At 60.8% G+C, this 13255-nt stretch overlaps 1 protein-coding gene across 2 annotated transcripts in view; it reads left to right on the forward strand.

Annotated features, from left to right (window-relative positions):
* The window catches only part of ADAMTS7 (ADAM metallopeptidase with thrombospondin type 1 motif 7), a 53470-nt gene that overhangs the window by 25157 nt on the left and 15058 nt on the right, over positions 1–13255 (forward strand). For both annotated transcript variants that reach the window (XM_054836251.1, XM_054836252.1), the window contains exons 16-19: positions 2462–2603; positions 5735–5861; positions 6472–6685; positions 10358–12178. In XM_054836251.1, the coding sequence (XP_054692226.1) occupies positions 2462–2603; positions 5735–5861; positions 6472–6685; positions 10358–12178 (2304 nt within the window). The remainder of the gene's footprint in view (positions 1–2461; positions 2604–5734; positions 5862–6471; positions 6686–10357; positions 12179–13255) is intronic.

Consider the following 13255-nt stretch of genomic DNA (forward strand, 5'->3'; position numbering starts at 1 on the left):
ATTTTCACCTTGTTTCCATGGCGAAGAGCAGCCTGGGGGATTACTTTTCAGCATGGCTTTATATTTTAACGAGCTTTGCCCAGCTTTGCAGGGCTCCTAACTGTGGGTGGGGAGGGCGGTGGGCAGGCAGCGCGGTGCGGGGGGCTCGGGGCCATCCCCGCCAGGCGGGTCCCTCGGGAGCTGCTCGCTGCCGCTGCTCTGCCTGTCTCTGCAATTCCTGCCCCTGGGAATGGCCACCGGGACGGAGTGAGGCATCTGCCAGTTAATGCAAAGCTGCTGGGAGCCAACATCCTCGTGCCCGTGAGGCCGAGCTTTCCCCCAGAGAAGCCGGTGAGAATTGTCCCCCAGGCGACGGCACCGCCGGCCCCAGGTGAAATTCCTCGCGGTGCAAAGCGTGCTCAGTTTCGGTCGCTGCGGTTGGACATCTGAACAGCGGCGTCTCAAAGGGTCCCACCGCGAGCAGTGTGATCAAAATCAAACCAAACAGGGCATACGCACGGATTACGCTTGAGCCCTGGGGGTTTGCTTCGTGGTCATGTTTGAACTTTGGTTTTTCCCTTTTAACCACCCCCTGGGAACCGCAGAGAGTGATTGCCCCTCCTGGGTCTGCCGCCTTCATTAGCGCAACTGGAGGAGGGGAATGAGAGACTGGCGGGGAGCTGCAGCTGCAGGGCAGGAGGGGAGAGGGCTCGTGCGGGGCTTGGGCTTGGGCTTGGGCTTGGGCCTGGGCTTTGCAGAGCCCAGATTTCCAGCTGATTTCCCCTCGGTTTTGCCTTCCCTTCCGCGGTGCCCTGCTTGGTGCAGAGGCAGTGACCACCGCGGGGGTACGTCCCACAGACCCCCGGGTCCCCCCTGGCAATCGCGGCTCAGCCCGATGCGCTCTTCCCGAGCATCGGCCCCTTTGCGGAGGCTCGCCCTGGAGCCCGGCCAAAGTCTTGGCGTTTGCATTTCTTCCAGCAGAAGTTCAGGATGAAACGTGAGCAGGATCCTGGGCTCGCCTGCCGCCAAGTGCTGCTGTTAACGGGAACGCTGGCGTGCTCGGCACCCGCAAATCACTTTCTGGGATTCGTAACCTAATTAAAACCTTTTGACAAAAATGTTTCAATATTCATGAAGAGGTTTTGGAAAGACGCCCTCGCTCCCGCTGAAGCTCCAAGAACAACAAAGCTTTGGCAATAATGGGAGCACTTAGGCTTAGAAAAACAAGGTTAAACTCCCAGCCTTTGCCGAGCACTGGTGCGGGAGGCACTTTGGGCAGGATTTGTGTCAACCGCAGGAGCCGCTTCATGCGCGTTGAGAGCGGCGAGAGCCACGTTTCAAGCAATTAATGAAATTCCTTCAGGCACGTGTTGCTACCGGCCATCGCTGGCGTTTGCTGCCGGCGGCTCTCTCCTGCTCGCTGCAGCCCCTTCTTCCACCGCACGAGTGGGGTGTCAGGCCGGGGTGGGTGCACCCCCAGCTGCGGGGCACGGGGCAGGGCAGGCTGCAGCCCCGACACACTCAAGCCACTCGCCTGGTGCTGCCCGGGGCACATTGGCAGCAGGTCGGACGCGCAAACGGGGACCGAAACGGGTAGCTGGCTTCTCAAGCTGAGATGCGCTGCGGTGCTTCCCCAGGGTGATTGCCGGAGCAGTTGCAGCTCTCAGGGGCAGGTGGAGGCGAGGAGATTCGATTCCTCCTCTGTGGGACTGGACTCTTGCTGCCGTCCCGTTCCCTTCCTTCTGCCTCCATCCCGAAGGACGGGACGCTGCGACTGATCTTCACCTGGCAGCGGCCGGCCGGGCCAGCCACCATCAGTCCGGCAGACGGGGCTGGGGGCGGTCAGAGCCTCCCTCCAGCTGTAACGTCCCTCGCTGAGAGTTCGGGACGAGTGACGGAGAGAGGCAGATGAGGGTCAGCGTGCTCCCGACCGCGTGCTGCAGACCCCGGGCTGGGTTGGGGCCGGTGGTGGCACATGCAAAACCTCCACCCCAGCCCCGACTGCGGGGAAGGGGATGAGGAAGGGGATGGGAAGGGGACATCTGGTCGTCCTGGGCCCTTGACCGTGCTGAACCTTGAGAAGGTCCTTGGATGGAGCTGCATGTGGCGGTGGGACTGGGCGGGATTAACGGGAATCCTTCCAGGTTTTTCATCAGGGGAGAGATAAACCCAAAGTCCAGGTGGTTCTCAGTGCTCTCACTGCTATTTTTTATTATTACCTGACACTTCCACAAGCGCAACGCTCTGGGCAGGGGCAGCTCCTCTGCTCCTGCACTGCTCCGGCCATTTGCTAACCCTGTTTCCGAAATGGCCGTGTGCCGCTGCTGGGGTACGGGTAATGCGGCCCTGGCACGCAGCCGGATGGAGAATGACGTCTTTACGGCCGTGCCAGGCAGGTTCTTGTCTCCTGAAAAGCCTGCAGCGGCCAACCCCGACTGCTCTGCGCTAGCCACCTCCCTGACTGCCCGTTGTCTGCCCACAGCTGCTGTTTCAGGAGACCAACCCGGGCGTGCGGTACCAGTACACCATCCAGCGCCCGGCCGACAGCGAGAACGAGATCGAGCAGGCAGAGTTCCTCTGGCGCTTCGGCTCCTGGACCACGTGCACCGCCACGTGCGGGACCGGTGAGTCTGGCTCCCGCGGGACCCCGAGGCTCAGCTGCCCGCAGTGGAGTTGCGGAGCAGGCGGAGCATCCCCATGCCATGGGGATGCCTTAGAAATTCCTGGGTCTTTGGTTTCAGGAGGTCTTGGGGGGGAAAAAAAAAGTGTTACCCGCTGAGGTCACCAGTCTCCGGTGCCCCCGCCGCGCTCGCCTGCCGGACCCGGCTCTTTTATCAGCGCTTTGCTCCTTGCTCAGTGTCCTGTTACTGCGCCGGGTGTTCTCGGCATCAGCGTGATGGAGACAAAAGAGCTTTAGAGCTACCCAGGGAGTGTCGAAGGGCCCGTCTCCCGCCTGGCTGGGCCTCTCCAGGGCATCGTTTCCAGGATTTATGGAGAGCACGTGGGAGGGTGCCCGGCGCGGGCAGAGCACCGACGTCCCGCGCTGCTCCGTGGTGTCAGACACTTGCTTCCCCCCCTCCCGCCCCACTGCGCTGCCGGCCAGGCGTCCTGGGGCCCCCGGGGCAGCTTTTGGGGCAGCCCATGGAGGGGGACGGTCGGGCACGCTGCAAGGGGGGGGGCTGGGACCAGCGAGCGCTTCCTTGAGAGCGGCTGCCACTGAAAGAAGGGGAATTCAAGGACACTCATGCTTTCTAGGTCGTACAGAGTGCCAGGAGATGTTTCCTGTCTGCTCCTGGGAGATAATGTGGATTCCTGCTTGGAGCGGTAGGGTTGTGGTGCGGCAGGAGCCGGCGGGGTGCGTTACAAGTATTTACACGGAGAGCCCTTCGCCGTGGGTTTGCACAGGCCCTGCGGCGTGCGGAGGCAAGGGGAACAGGAGCTGAGGGCGCTCGCTTTTGTTGGAAACCAGCTTTCCTTTGCGAGGTTTGGGTGCTTGGCTTCCAGACCAGAAGGGAAATACCGGAGCACATCAGGCAGGAGTCGGGTGAGGATGCTCACCCTGTGCGGCCGCAGGCGAGCGGCTGGAGGAGGGCTGAGCGCGTCCCTGGGCTGGGTGATGGTGTGAGCTGAGACATGGGTTTGGGAGAGCTCAGGCTGAGCCTCTTCTGCAGGGGCCAGCCCCAGGGCCCCGGCCCCACCGGCCCCGTAAGCTCCCGAGCACTCGAGCCAGGGCACAACTCAGCAGCTTCAGCAGAGTCGTATCAATCTCAGCTGATGGCAGCGGTTAGGATTTACAGCTCTCCCAAGTCACGGGTCAAGTACGTGTTGCAAAAAGGAGGACAAAAGCAGGCAGCGAGGCAGCGTGTTGAGAGTGAGGTCATCCTGAGACATGTCATCCCGTGAGCGCTGCGGACCGGGCGCAGGAGGCTGCGGCGGTGATTTATCCGTGAACTGCGGCTGGGGCAGAACGCTGCCAAAAAAGAGCTGTGCTGCTGCCAGTTGGCTCCCCTTCGGACACAGCCCCCCCAAAATCCTCAGTGTGCGTGTGCACGTGTGTGTGTACGCGCATGCACACGCACACACACACACACGTGTGCTCCGATGGCTGGATGTGGCTCTGGCCGGCCCGTCAGGGAGCGTGGGATGGTGGTGGGTACGGCTGCAGCATCTCTGCCGTTGGCCATCCTGCTCCTCCACCCAGCGCACGGTGCCCGCAGACTGGAGACGCCCGTCCTGGCCGCGGCTGTGGGGCTTTTCGCAAGGGCAGGGGCGGGGAGAGGCTTTTTCCCCTGGCCAAGAGGTCCCTCCGGCAGCAGGGTGTTTTCTGTGGCACCTCCACGGGCTGTGTCGCTGTTAAATCCCATTAGGCAGCTTGTGGAAGGGCATTTTTCTGCATCTCTCTCATCTCACTGCTGACCAGAAAAGCTGTGGGATGTTAAAGGTTTTATTCCGGAGATTTCTGCTCAGCAGCTCTCCCAGCATAACTCGGCCAGGAATGCCCCTGCGACCAAAGGACGCAGCCGGAGGCCACCAGGACCAGGCTGGGGTTGTTGCAGAAATCTGCCAGTGGGAGCCAGCAGAAGGGTGACAGCGTTCCTGCTTTTAACCCGCCTTGTCCCCATGAGCCGCTTGGTACAGAGACAAAGCCCGGGAAGGGCGAGCAGAGACGTCCCGTGGAGTTTGCGAGGTCGCAGTGTCTCTCTGAGTTTAGGGGCTGCCGATGGTTCTGGACACAGTTGCCCACTCCTTGCCTTCTGTGGAAACTCTTGCCATCCCTTAGGTATTTCCCAACATCCCTAAGCCCTGAAAGAACAGGTATAATCCGGCACCTTTTTCCTAAGGGAGTCCATGGTTTGCCAGCTCTTTCTACCATCTCTTTTCAGCTCTCTGCCATCTGTTTTTAGTTTTCTGCCTGAGCAGCCCCAGACTCGGTCTCGGGGCAGGAGCCAAGGTTTGCCTTGTGCTGGACAGACAGAAGCCCTGTCCCGCCAGCCTCAGTGAGGGGCTTTGCCTGTGGTCTGCTGCTTCTAATGCCCAGGAGCCCGTGTCCTGCCTGGACCGGTGTTGCATCCCTCCATCCCTCCCTCCATCCCTCCCTCCCTCCATCCCTCCATCCCTCCCTCCATCCCTCCATCCCTCCATCCCTCCATCCCTCCATCCCTCCATCCCTCCCTCCCTCCCTCCCTCCATCCCTCCCTCCCTCCCTCCCTCCATCCCTCCCTCCCTCCATCCCTCCCTCCATCCCTCCCTCCATCCCTCCCTCCATCCCTCCATCCCTCCATCCCTCCCTCCCTCCATCCCTCCCTCCATCCCTCCATCCCTCCATCCCTCCCTCCATCCCTCCCTCCCTCCCTCCATCCCTCCATCCCTCCATCCCTCACTCCCTCCATCCCTCCATCCATCCCTCCATCCCTCCATCCCATCCCAGGCTTTGCAGCTGCCTATCCCGGGTCATTCTCCAGCCCAGCTGAGCTCCGTAGGTCTGGTCACACACATGCTGGATTGAGACCAAGTGTCCAGCTCTGCTTTTCCCACCCGGGTGCACTGGGAGCACTGGTGCTGTTGAGCGCTGGGAGGGCATCAGTACCTCAGCAGAAGTGGGCTCTCGGCTTCCAGTTTTAGCGGTGGTTTCATTTACTTTCCCGTTTTTGGTGGCTCCAGCTTACCTTAGGGTGCCCTGTCACCTCCTGGCAGAGGATGCTCAGTGGTTCAGTTTGATTTTTGTCTCGAGCCAAGCCCTTGCCTGTGTCCGCAGGGGTGCAGCGGCAGATCGTGCACTGCGTGGAGAAGCTGGCCGGCATCGTGGAGGAGCGGTACTGCGACGCGCTCACCCGCCCCGACGACCAGCACAGGACGTGCAGCGAGGAGCCCTGCCCGGCCAGGTCTGCTGGATTTCCCCTCGGTCCTTCCCGGCACAGCTCTACTGCCCAAACTGCCCTGAGGGGGTGACCAGAGCTGGGGGGACCTGGGTCACGGCAATGCCCGGGTTGCACCAGGACACGTGCGGCTCCCTGCGCCCTGGTTTTGCCCCTCTCCTCTCCCTCACACTGGAGAATGGGTCCCAGACCCTGCCTTGGTCCATGGGAGCAAATCCCTGCGGTTGCCCGACCGCCGCAGCGCGTTGCTTGTCTGCGGCGCGAGCCACACGGGAAGGCACCATCCTGGCGGGGCCAGGAGCCCTCCTCTGCCTCCACGCAGATAACCCTCCCTGGCACAACACGGGGACGAATCCATCCCTGGCCCTCGGTCTGGGCGCTCCGACCTTGGCCCGAAACGCAGGCCGCAGCTGGGATCCTGACTCCCCGGTGACCCCAGGCCCCGCTGATCGTTACAGGCGGCCGAAGCCCACGTGCATCTCGTGTTCATCTCCTGGCCCCAAACACCCCTCGGTCGGCGGTGGCCGAACCCCCCCCGTTCCGCAGTGCTCGGCGTGGTGGGGCACGGGACGGCCCGGCGCGTGCCTGAGGCGTTTCCCCTTTCCCGTTTCCCCAGGTGGTGGGTCGGCGAGTGGCAGAAATGCTCGGCCACCTGCGGCCCGTCGGGGCTGATGAGGAGGACGGTGCTCTGCATCCAGAGCGTGGGGCTGGACGAGCAGAGGGCCTTGCAGCAAGCAGACTGCCAGCACCTCTCCAAGCCGGACGCCACCGCACCCTGTCACCAGGAGGTCCCCTGTCCCTCCCAGTGGACTGTGGGGAACTGGTCCGAGGTGAGAAAGAGCATCGGGGAGGTCCCGGTGTGTTGCAAAGCCAGCGGGAGCTGGGGACAGGGTGTCCCGGGACATCCTCAGCCTGCCCGGGGGCGATGGGCACGCTCCTGCCTACAGGGGAGGTTCACGGGTGTCTTTCTGCGGCTCTCGGCGTGACACCAGCTCACACGGACGGGCATCTCGTGGCACGGAGAGGTCTCAGAGTGAGGAAGGGGCACCGAGCTGTTGGACTCTGCCCCGCGCTCTCTGAAGGATGCTCCGTGCTTGATCGCAAGCAGGGTGAAACCAAGAGGTTTTCAACCCTTCGATGTATTTGCCAGCACCGCAAGCCTTCCCCTTTGGTTTGGCAGGAGCCTTAAAGACTCTTCTTGCCTGCTGCAGCAAGGCGTCGGGGGCAAGCCGGGGTCTGGGTGCACCGGGCACGCGCGTGCCGGTCAGCGGGCATCTGCTCCCCGGCAGCGTGACCTGGCGCGGGGGCGAAGCTGCGGGGGTGGGCAGGGACAGGGACCCCCTCTGCGATGCTCCCGGGGAAGGGGGGAGCGAGCCGCTTTTTGGTACTTCTTCTAAAGAGAGGGAGAGATCAAAAATGCCGTGGTCTGTGGACACCCTGCGTAGCCTTTATTTATTTTTGTATTTCTGTGGATCAGCTTAACCGCAGGTTGAGGGTTTTAACCAGAAAATTATAACTCCTAATTTAAGCGATGGTTTCAGAAAGTGTTCAGCGTGAAGACAAGTATCGGGAGAGAAATGAGAGAGCCTGGGAACCAACCTTGTTGCTAAGAAACAAATGGACTAAAAATGTGAACAGAAAATTTGAAGGCTAAATGAGAGCTATTTAGAAATATTTTTCTAGGGGCCCACAAAAGCCACAATTGCAGGGCTGAGACGGACGGCTGCACCAGTTTAAAGGGAAAATCATGAATTGCCCGCGGTCTGTGCTGTGCATAGAGCCAGCACAAACCGTCTCAGTCGTCCTCTGCGGTGTTGACATCGACAGATCTGTGAGCCCAGGAAAAATGCGCTCAGGATTTTCAGATGTCTGTAATTTTTCTGTCCTTCTTTCATTTGAAGCAAGAGCCTCCTTCCATTTCTACCACCACCATAAGTAGAGAAATTTGAGGGGCTGGGAAGCTTCCCAGAATCGCAGTCCTTCTGTCCTTTGATAATAACGGGGTTCTTGCTGGTTTTGTACTTGAGACCCTCGGGCAGGGCAGCACAGGCGCCTGCCTGGCATGGGCAGCCCCCGGGCACCCCCAAAGCCGTCAGGGTTATTGGCAGTTTGGGTAGCCCAACAAAGTGCTTAAACACTGGGACTTAGTGCCTTCAGAAGGACCCTAAAGCAATGTGTGTCCAGCTTTATGGGCTTTCCAAAGAAGTCATTAGTGCGGCCAGAAGTATTATTTGTTATCCATTGATACACCAACGGGAGCAGCGCTTGATGCTAAGCCCTGCAGCGAGCTCTGGGTGTTCCTCCGTGAGGCTCCTAACAGCCATTCCTTATCTGTGTCCCGGAGGCTTTCCTGATAACCCAGTCTTGGCAAATAAGCCGCCTCCTTTTCCCTGCAAGAGCTGCAATACCTGGAATTTATCTCCTGGATGGAGCTGGAGGCATTTGCTGAGAAATTTTAGCTTAAGGTGCACGCTGCGGGCGTTGACCTGTTTTTCCTGCTTCGGCCATCCCAGGAGGATGAAGCAGCTTGCTTGCACCCCTCCCGCAGATGCTAATGTGCGGTGATGTTTTATTTCAGCATCGCTGTGTAGCTGGTGGAAATGCCTGGTGGTGGCCATGGGATGTTACGGGCTGTCCCTCCTGCCGGGCACAGTCCTCAGAGTCGCTTCTGCTCCTACCTGGCATTGCCCAGGAGACACAGAGCTGGGGAGGCCACGGCCGGCACGGCACGGCACGGCACGGCACGGGGACCTGGCTGCTGGGTCAGCATCTCCTCCAGACAGCCCCTGCCTGGGAGGAGACATCCCGCAGGGTGGGCACCCAGCCGGGAGCCCGCCAAGACCAGCGCGGGGAGCGGGGCAGGTCCCACCCAGGCACCTGGCGCTCGCGAGGACTGAGCAAAGCCGAGAAAGGCTCAAAACGCAGGAGTATGTAGTGGCTGAGGAGCACATCTCCCCGCCAGCCCGCCCAGCAGCTCTGCCTGTCCACCTTCATCTCTGAATTCCCACGGGCTGGTGGCTGTGCATCTGTCGTGGTGTAACCCGGCCGGCACCTAAAACAACCACGCAGCCGTTGGCTCGCTGCTCCCCAGTGGGATGGGGAGAGAACTGGGAAAAAAAAGGTAAAACTTGTGGGTTGAGGTAAAGATAGTTTAATAGGACAGAAAGGGAAGAGAATAATAATGACGATACAAGAATATACAAAACAAGTGATGCACAGCACAGTTGCTCACCACCCACAGACCACTGACGCCCAGCTGGTTCCTGAGCCACGGTCTAAACCCCCCGCCAGCTTCCCCCCAGTTACGTACGGAGCATGACACCGTATGGTATGGAATATCCCTTTGGGCAGTCGGGGTCAGCCGTCCTGGCCGTGTCCCCTGTGCACCCCCAGCCCCTCGCTGGCCGGGCAGGGTGGGAAGCTGAACAGTCCTCGACTTGGTGTAAACATCACCCGGCATCGACCAAAATATCCGTGTGTTATCACCAGTATTCTCAGCCTACATCCAAACCACAGCACTACACCCACGACTGGGAAGAAAATTAACTCTATCCCAGCCAAAACCGGGACAGCGGCAAACCCTTGGCTCAGCACATCTGTTTTTATCCAAATAGCAGCGATTTCAGCAGAAACCCCCTCCGTTGGGTTTGTTTGCCTTGTTGACCATTTGTTCTTGTTGGCTGGATTCTATACGGCACTTTGATCTACGTGCGTAATGCTCTGTGCATCTGTCACCGCAAACTGCAGCGGCCCGCGGCTTCTGCAGCCCACATGTGATGTTATAGTGCCATTATTTACTTACCCAGCAGAAAATTTTTCTGTCCTTCTTTCCAGCTTGTGGGTTTCTTTTATACTGAACAATCTCAAAGAGACCATTACGGTGGAGGAGGGGGTGCCCTCAACAAAGCTGCCTTTTCCCTACTAGGACAACACCCATGGAATTAGCCCCTGCTTCAAAAATTTCGCTTCTAGAAGAGATGCAATTCATGGCGATAGGTCATAGGAAAGACCTCTTAGGTCATCTTACCCAACGCCCTTCACAATGGCCGTCTCCCGGGAAAATTGTTGCTGGCTGGAGTGCGGGTCAGGGATCACCCCGAGCAAAGTACCCTGCGATACCAGCCCTGCGCTGGGACGCTCTTTCATGGGGAGACAGCGCCGGGGGTAGATTTGGCCGGTAAGAGCACTGCTTACTGGTGTGACCGGTATCCCCTGCTCCCGCCTCCTGGCACAGGGGACCCCGTGTCCCAGCTGAGACTGGCACAGGTGACGTCTCGGGACCCGGGTGGGTGGTGGGAGCGTGGCAGAGAGATGTGGAGCCCCTGCTCCCTGCACCCAAAGCATCGCGGTGCATGGGATGGTCGAGCACCCGCTTCGGTGTCTCGGAGGGGAGCACGGGCGCTGCTGCGGCACCGCTGCCGGCCCCTTCCCCGCTCCTCCTGCTGCAGCCTGCATCGCCCGCGCTCCCGTCCCTGACGTTTGCATCTCTCTTCCTTTCCCAGTGCTCCGCGACGTGTGGAAACGGGACACAGAGGCGCCCTGTTTACTGCAGCAACAGCACTGGAGCTGCCTGTGACCCTGCAGAAAGACCCAGCTCGGAAACTATTTGCTCCTTGCCGCCGTGCCAGAAGAAATTAGACAATACCAACACAGACTGGTCTGGCAGCGGGTCCTCCAGCAGAGAGATATTTAATGAAATCCATTACATCCCCAGCAACCACATCGCTAAATTTAACCCCTTAATTCCAAGTATTCCAGAGTCCAACGATGTCAATATTATCACTGAGGAGGACTTCTCAGCCAGAAAGGGAAATGTCTTTGTTGACGATTTCTACTACGATTATAATTTCATCAACTTCCACGAGGATCTGTCTTACTATCCCTTCACGGAGAAGGAGAACAAAGGCGAGGAGCCTAAGCCAGAGCTGAGCACCAACGATGTGGAGGGGTCCCGTGAGTTGCCCGCTGATGTCCTGCACACTGCCAAGCCGGGAGGAGGAGCGAGCAAGGACCATCTGGTGACCAGCGAAGCAAACACTTTTGCTCCTGTGCATGGCGAAGGAGAGACGGAGCCTGGGGGTTTAGCCATGAACGACCTCCGGAGCGTGGTCCCTGAGGATGCGGGGACAGCCGCTCCCAAATATGCCGTCCCCGATTTCACGGGTGAGGAGGAGGACGCAACGCTTGTGCCCCGCTCTGAGGACCACCTGCCCACCCGGAGCACCACGAGTCACGATTCTGCAAACAGCCACGACCACCCGCCCCCGGATGAACCCTGGGGAGCCGTGCCGACAAGGACCGGTCCTGGGCAGGATGCTCCAGCTCGTGGCCTCACTCCCCAGGCTCCTTACCCGGCTGATCCCTCCCCACCACTGCCTGCTGGCAGGGGCAGCGCTGGCGCAGACGCCTCTGACAGTCTGGGAGAGCTGGGGAGCGGCGGCGAGGGGCGTGCGAGCACAGAGGGGCCGGGTAACGCCGGCAGCGAGGAGCACGACGTGGCCGGCTCTGCAGGGAGAGGCCGTGAAGACTCAAGGGAAATGGGTCTGGTCATCACCAGTAACGCCAACAGTGCTGCCCCCGAGAGCAAGGAGCAGGAAGGGTGGGCAGAAATGCCGGCGCCGGAGGGGACGGCGGGCACGCACACAGCACCGGCGGCCGATGAGCAAGTCCATGGGACAGAGAGGGCAGATCTTTCCTTCCCCACCTCGCAGGGACCGGCGTGGGAGATGGGAAGGAGCGCTGGCAGCACCCATCCCGCGGCGAGTCCCTATCCCGCGGGTGTCGACGGGGGCCCCGTGGGGCAGGCAGGGCACCAGCCAGAGCCCCGCACCCCTGCATCCCCGAGCTCGACCCCCTTGGTGGCCACTACAGCCTTTCCAGCAGCAGCGTCCTCGTCCCCCGCCGTGCCCGGGCCAGCCACCCAGCTCACCTCCAGCGGCCTCACCCAGCAAGATGCCCTGGTGCCAGCCGTGCCCACGGCCCTGGCTCACAGCCCTCCCACGCACCCAGCGGGAGCATCGCCCTCCCCGTCCCCATGGACCGTGGGGGTGTCCCACCACCCGGAGCCGGCGTCGCCCCGTGCGCAGCAGAGCTCCCATGGGGCCGCGCTCGGCAGCACCGCGCCAGGGCAGCGCTCGCCGTGGGCAGCCCCAGGGATGTTTGCTTTCAGTGATGGGGAGCACGAGCTGTCCCAGCCCACCCCTGCCCCCCCACCGCTCTGGGAGGAGGAAGAGACGGAGAAGGAGGAGGCTTTGCTTCCGCCATCGACCACCATGGCAGCCACGGCGGCGCTGCCCAGCTGGGAGGTTGGGAACTGGAGCGAGGTACGTGTTGAGTCCCGTTAAAAGTGTGACGTGGCCGGTGCGGGGGTGACAGACCTGTCCCTCCCCTGGCTGGTCTCTGGGGCGTTGCTCTTTGCGTGCAGACAACGCGCACGGCTCACGCGGGCATTTTTGCATTTTGGCTGAACGCTGAAAGCCCCCGGCACCGTGGGGCACAGCAGGCGCGCAGCTGGTCCCGCCGTGGGCCGCGGTGGCTGGGACCCGCTCCCTGGCGTGGGTCAGCAGCCCGTGCCCCAGCTCCGTCCTGTCCCGCTCCCTCGGGCACCAGCTATGGTGGCAGCTCCTTGTGCTCTGCGATGCCCGGCTCGCCCCGTCCAGGCACGTTTCCAAGCAGCCCCCCCTCGGTGCCCTGGCGCAGCTCCCTGCTCCAGGAGGGCCAGTTCGCCGTGCACGGGGGAACCCCTGGCACGGGAGCAAGCTCCTGCCGTTGTGTAGGAGAGAGTATCTTAAAATATGCCACGAAACGACAGAGATTTCAATGCCAAGCGTGAGGCACGTCAGGGCTGCACACAAGCAAAGGGAAGGGGCTGTGCTGAAAGCAGGGAGCGGGGATGAGCAGCAATTCCAGCTGTCCTCTCACTGCCTAGCCATCCCGGGGCTGCTCGCTGCGTCGCCTTTGCAGCGACAGACAAATGGCTGCGGCAATTCACAGTAACGAGCTTTTATCAGAAAGCACAAAAATAACAAGCCTTCGGTGTTGCGGAGCACCGGAGACCGAGCGCTGGGGGAGCCTTTCGAGAAGGCAGCACAAAGGAGCCAGGAACTGTTGGGACAATACTCAGTATCAGCAAAAATGCAGTCCCACATGTGGGTTTTATAAAAGGGCTTTGAACATCGCCTGAGCTGGGGCGTTGGGGGGGGAGATCTGCCGCGGGGACGAGACCGGGGGCAGCTCCGTGCTGGAGGCACACGGGTGTGTTGTGAAAGCCCTGCAAAGGCTTTTGAGATGGCAAGGCTGCTGCGAAATAACTCGGGTCAGTGTGGGCAGCGAGGGGTGGATCCAAAAGAGGAGGTAGAGGCACTGCCTTTCAGGTGGAGAGAAACCTTTACCGGAGCTTT

The sequence above is a fragment of the Grus americana genome, chromosome 10 (assembly GCF_028858705.1).
Source record: "Grus americana isolate bGruAme1 chromosome 10, bGruAme1.mat, whole genome shotgun sequence".
NCBI lineage: Eukaryota > Metazoa > Chordata > Aves > Gruiformes > Gruidae > Grus > Grus americana.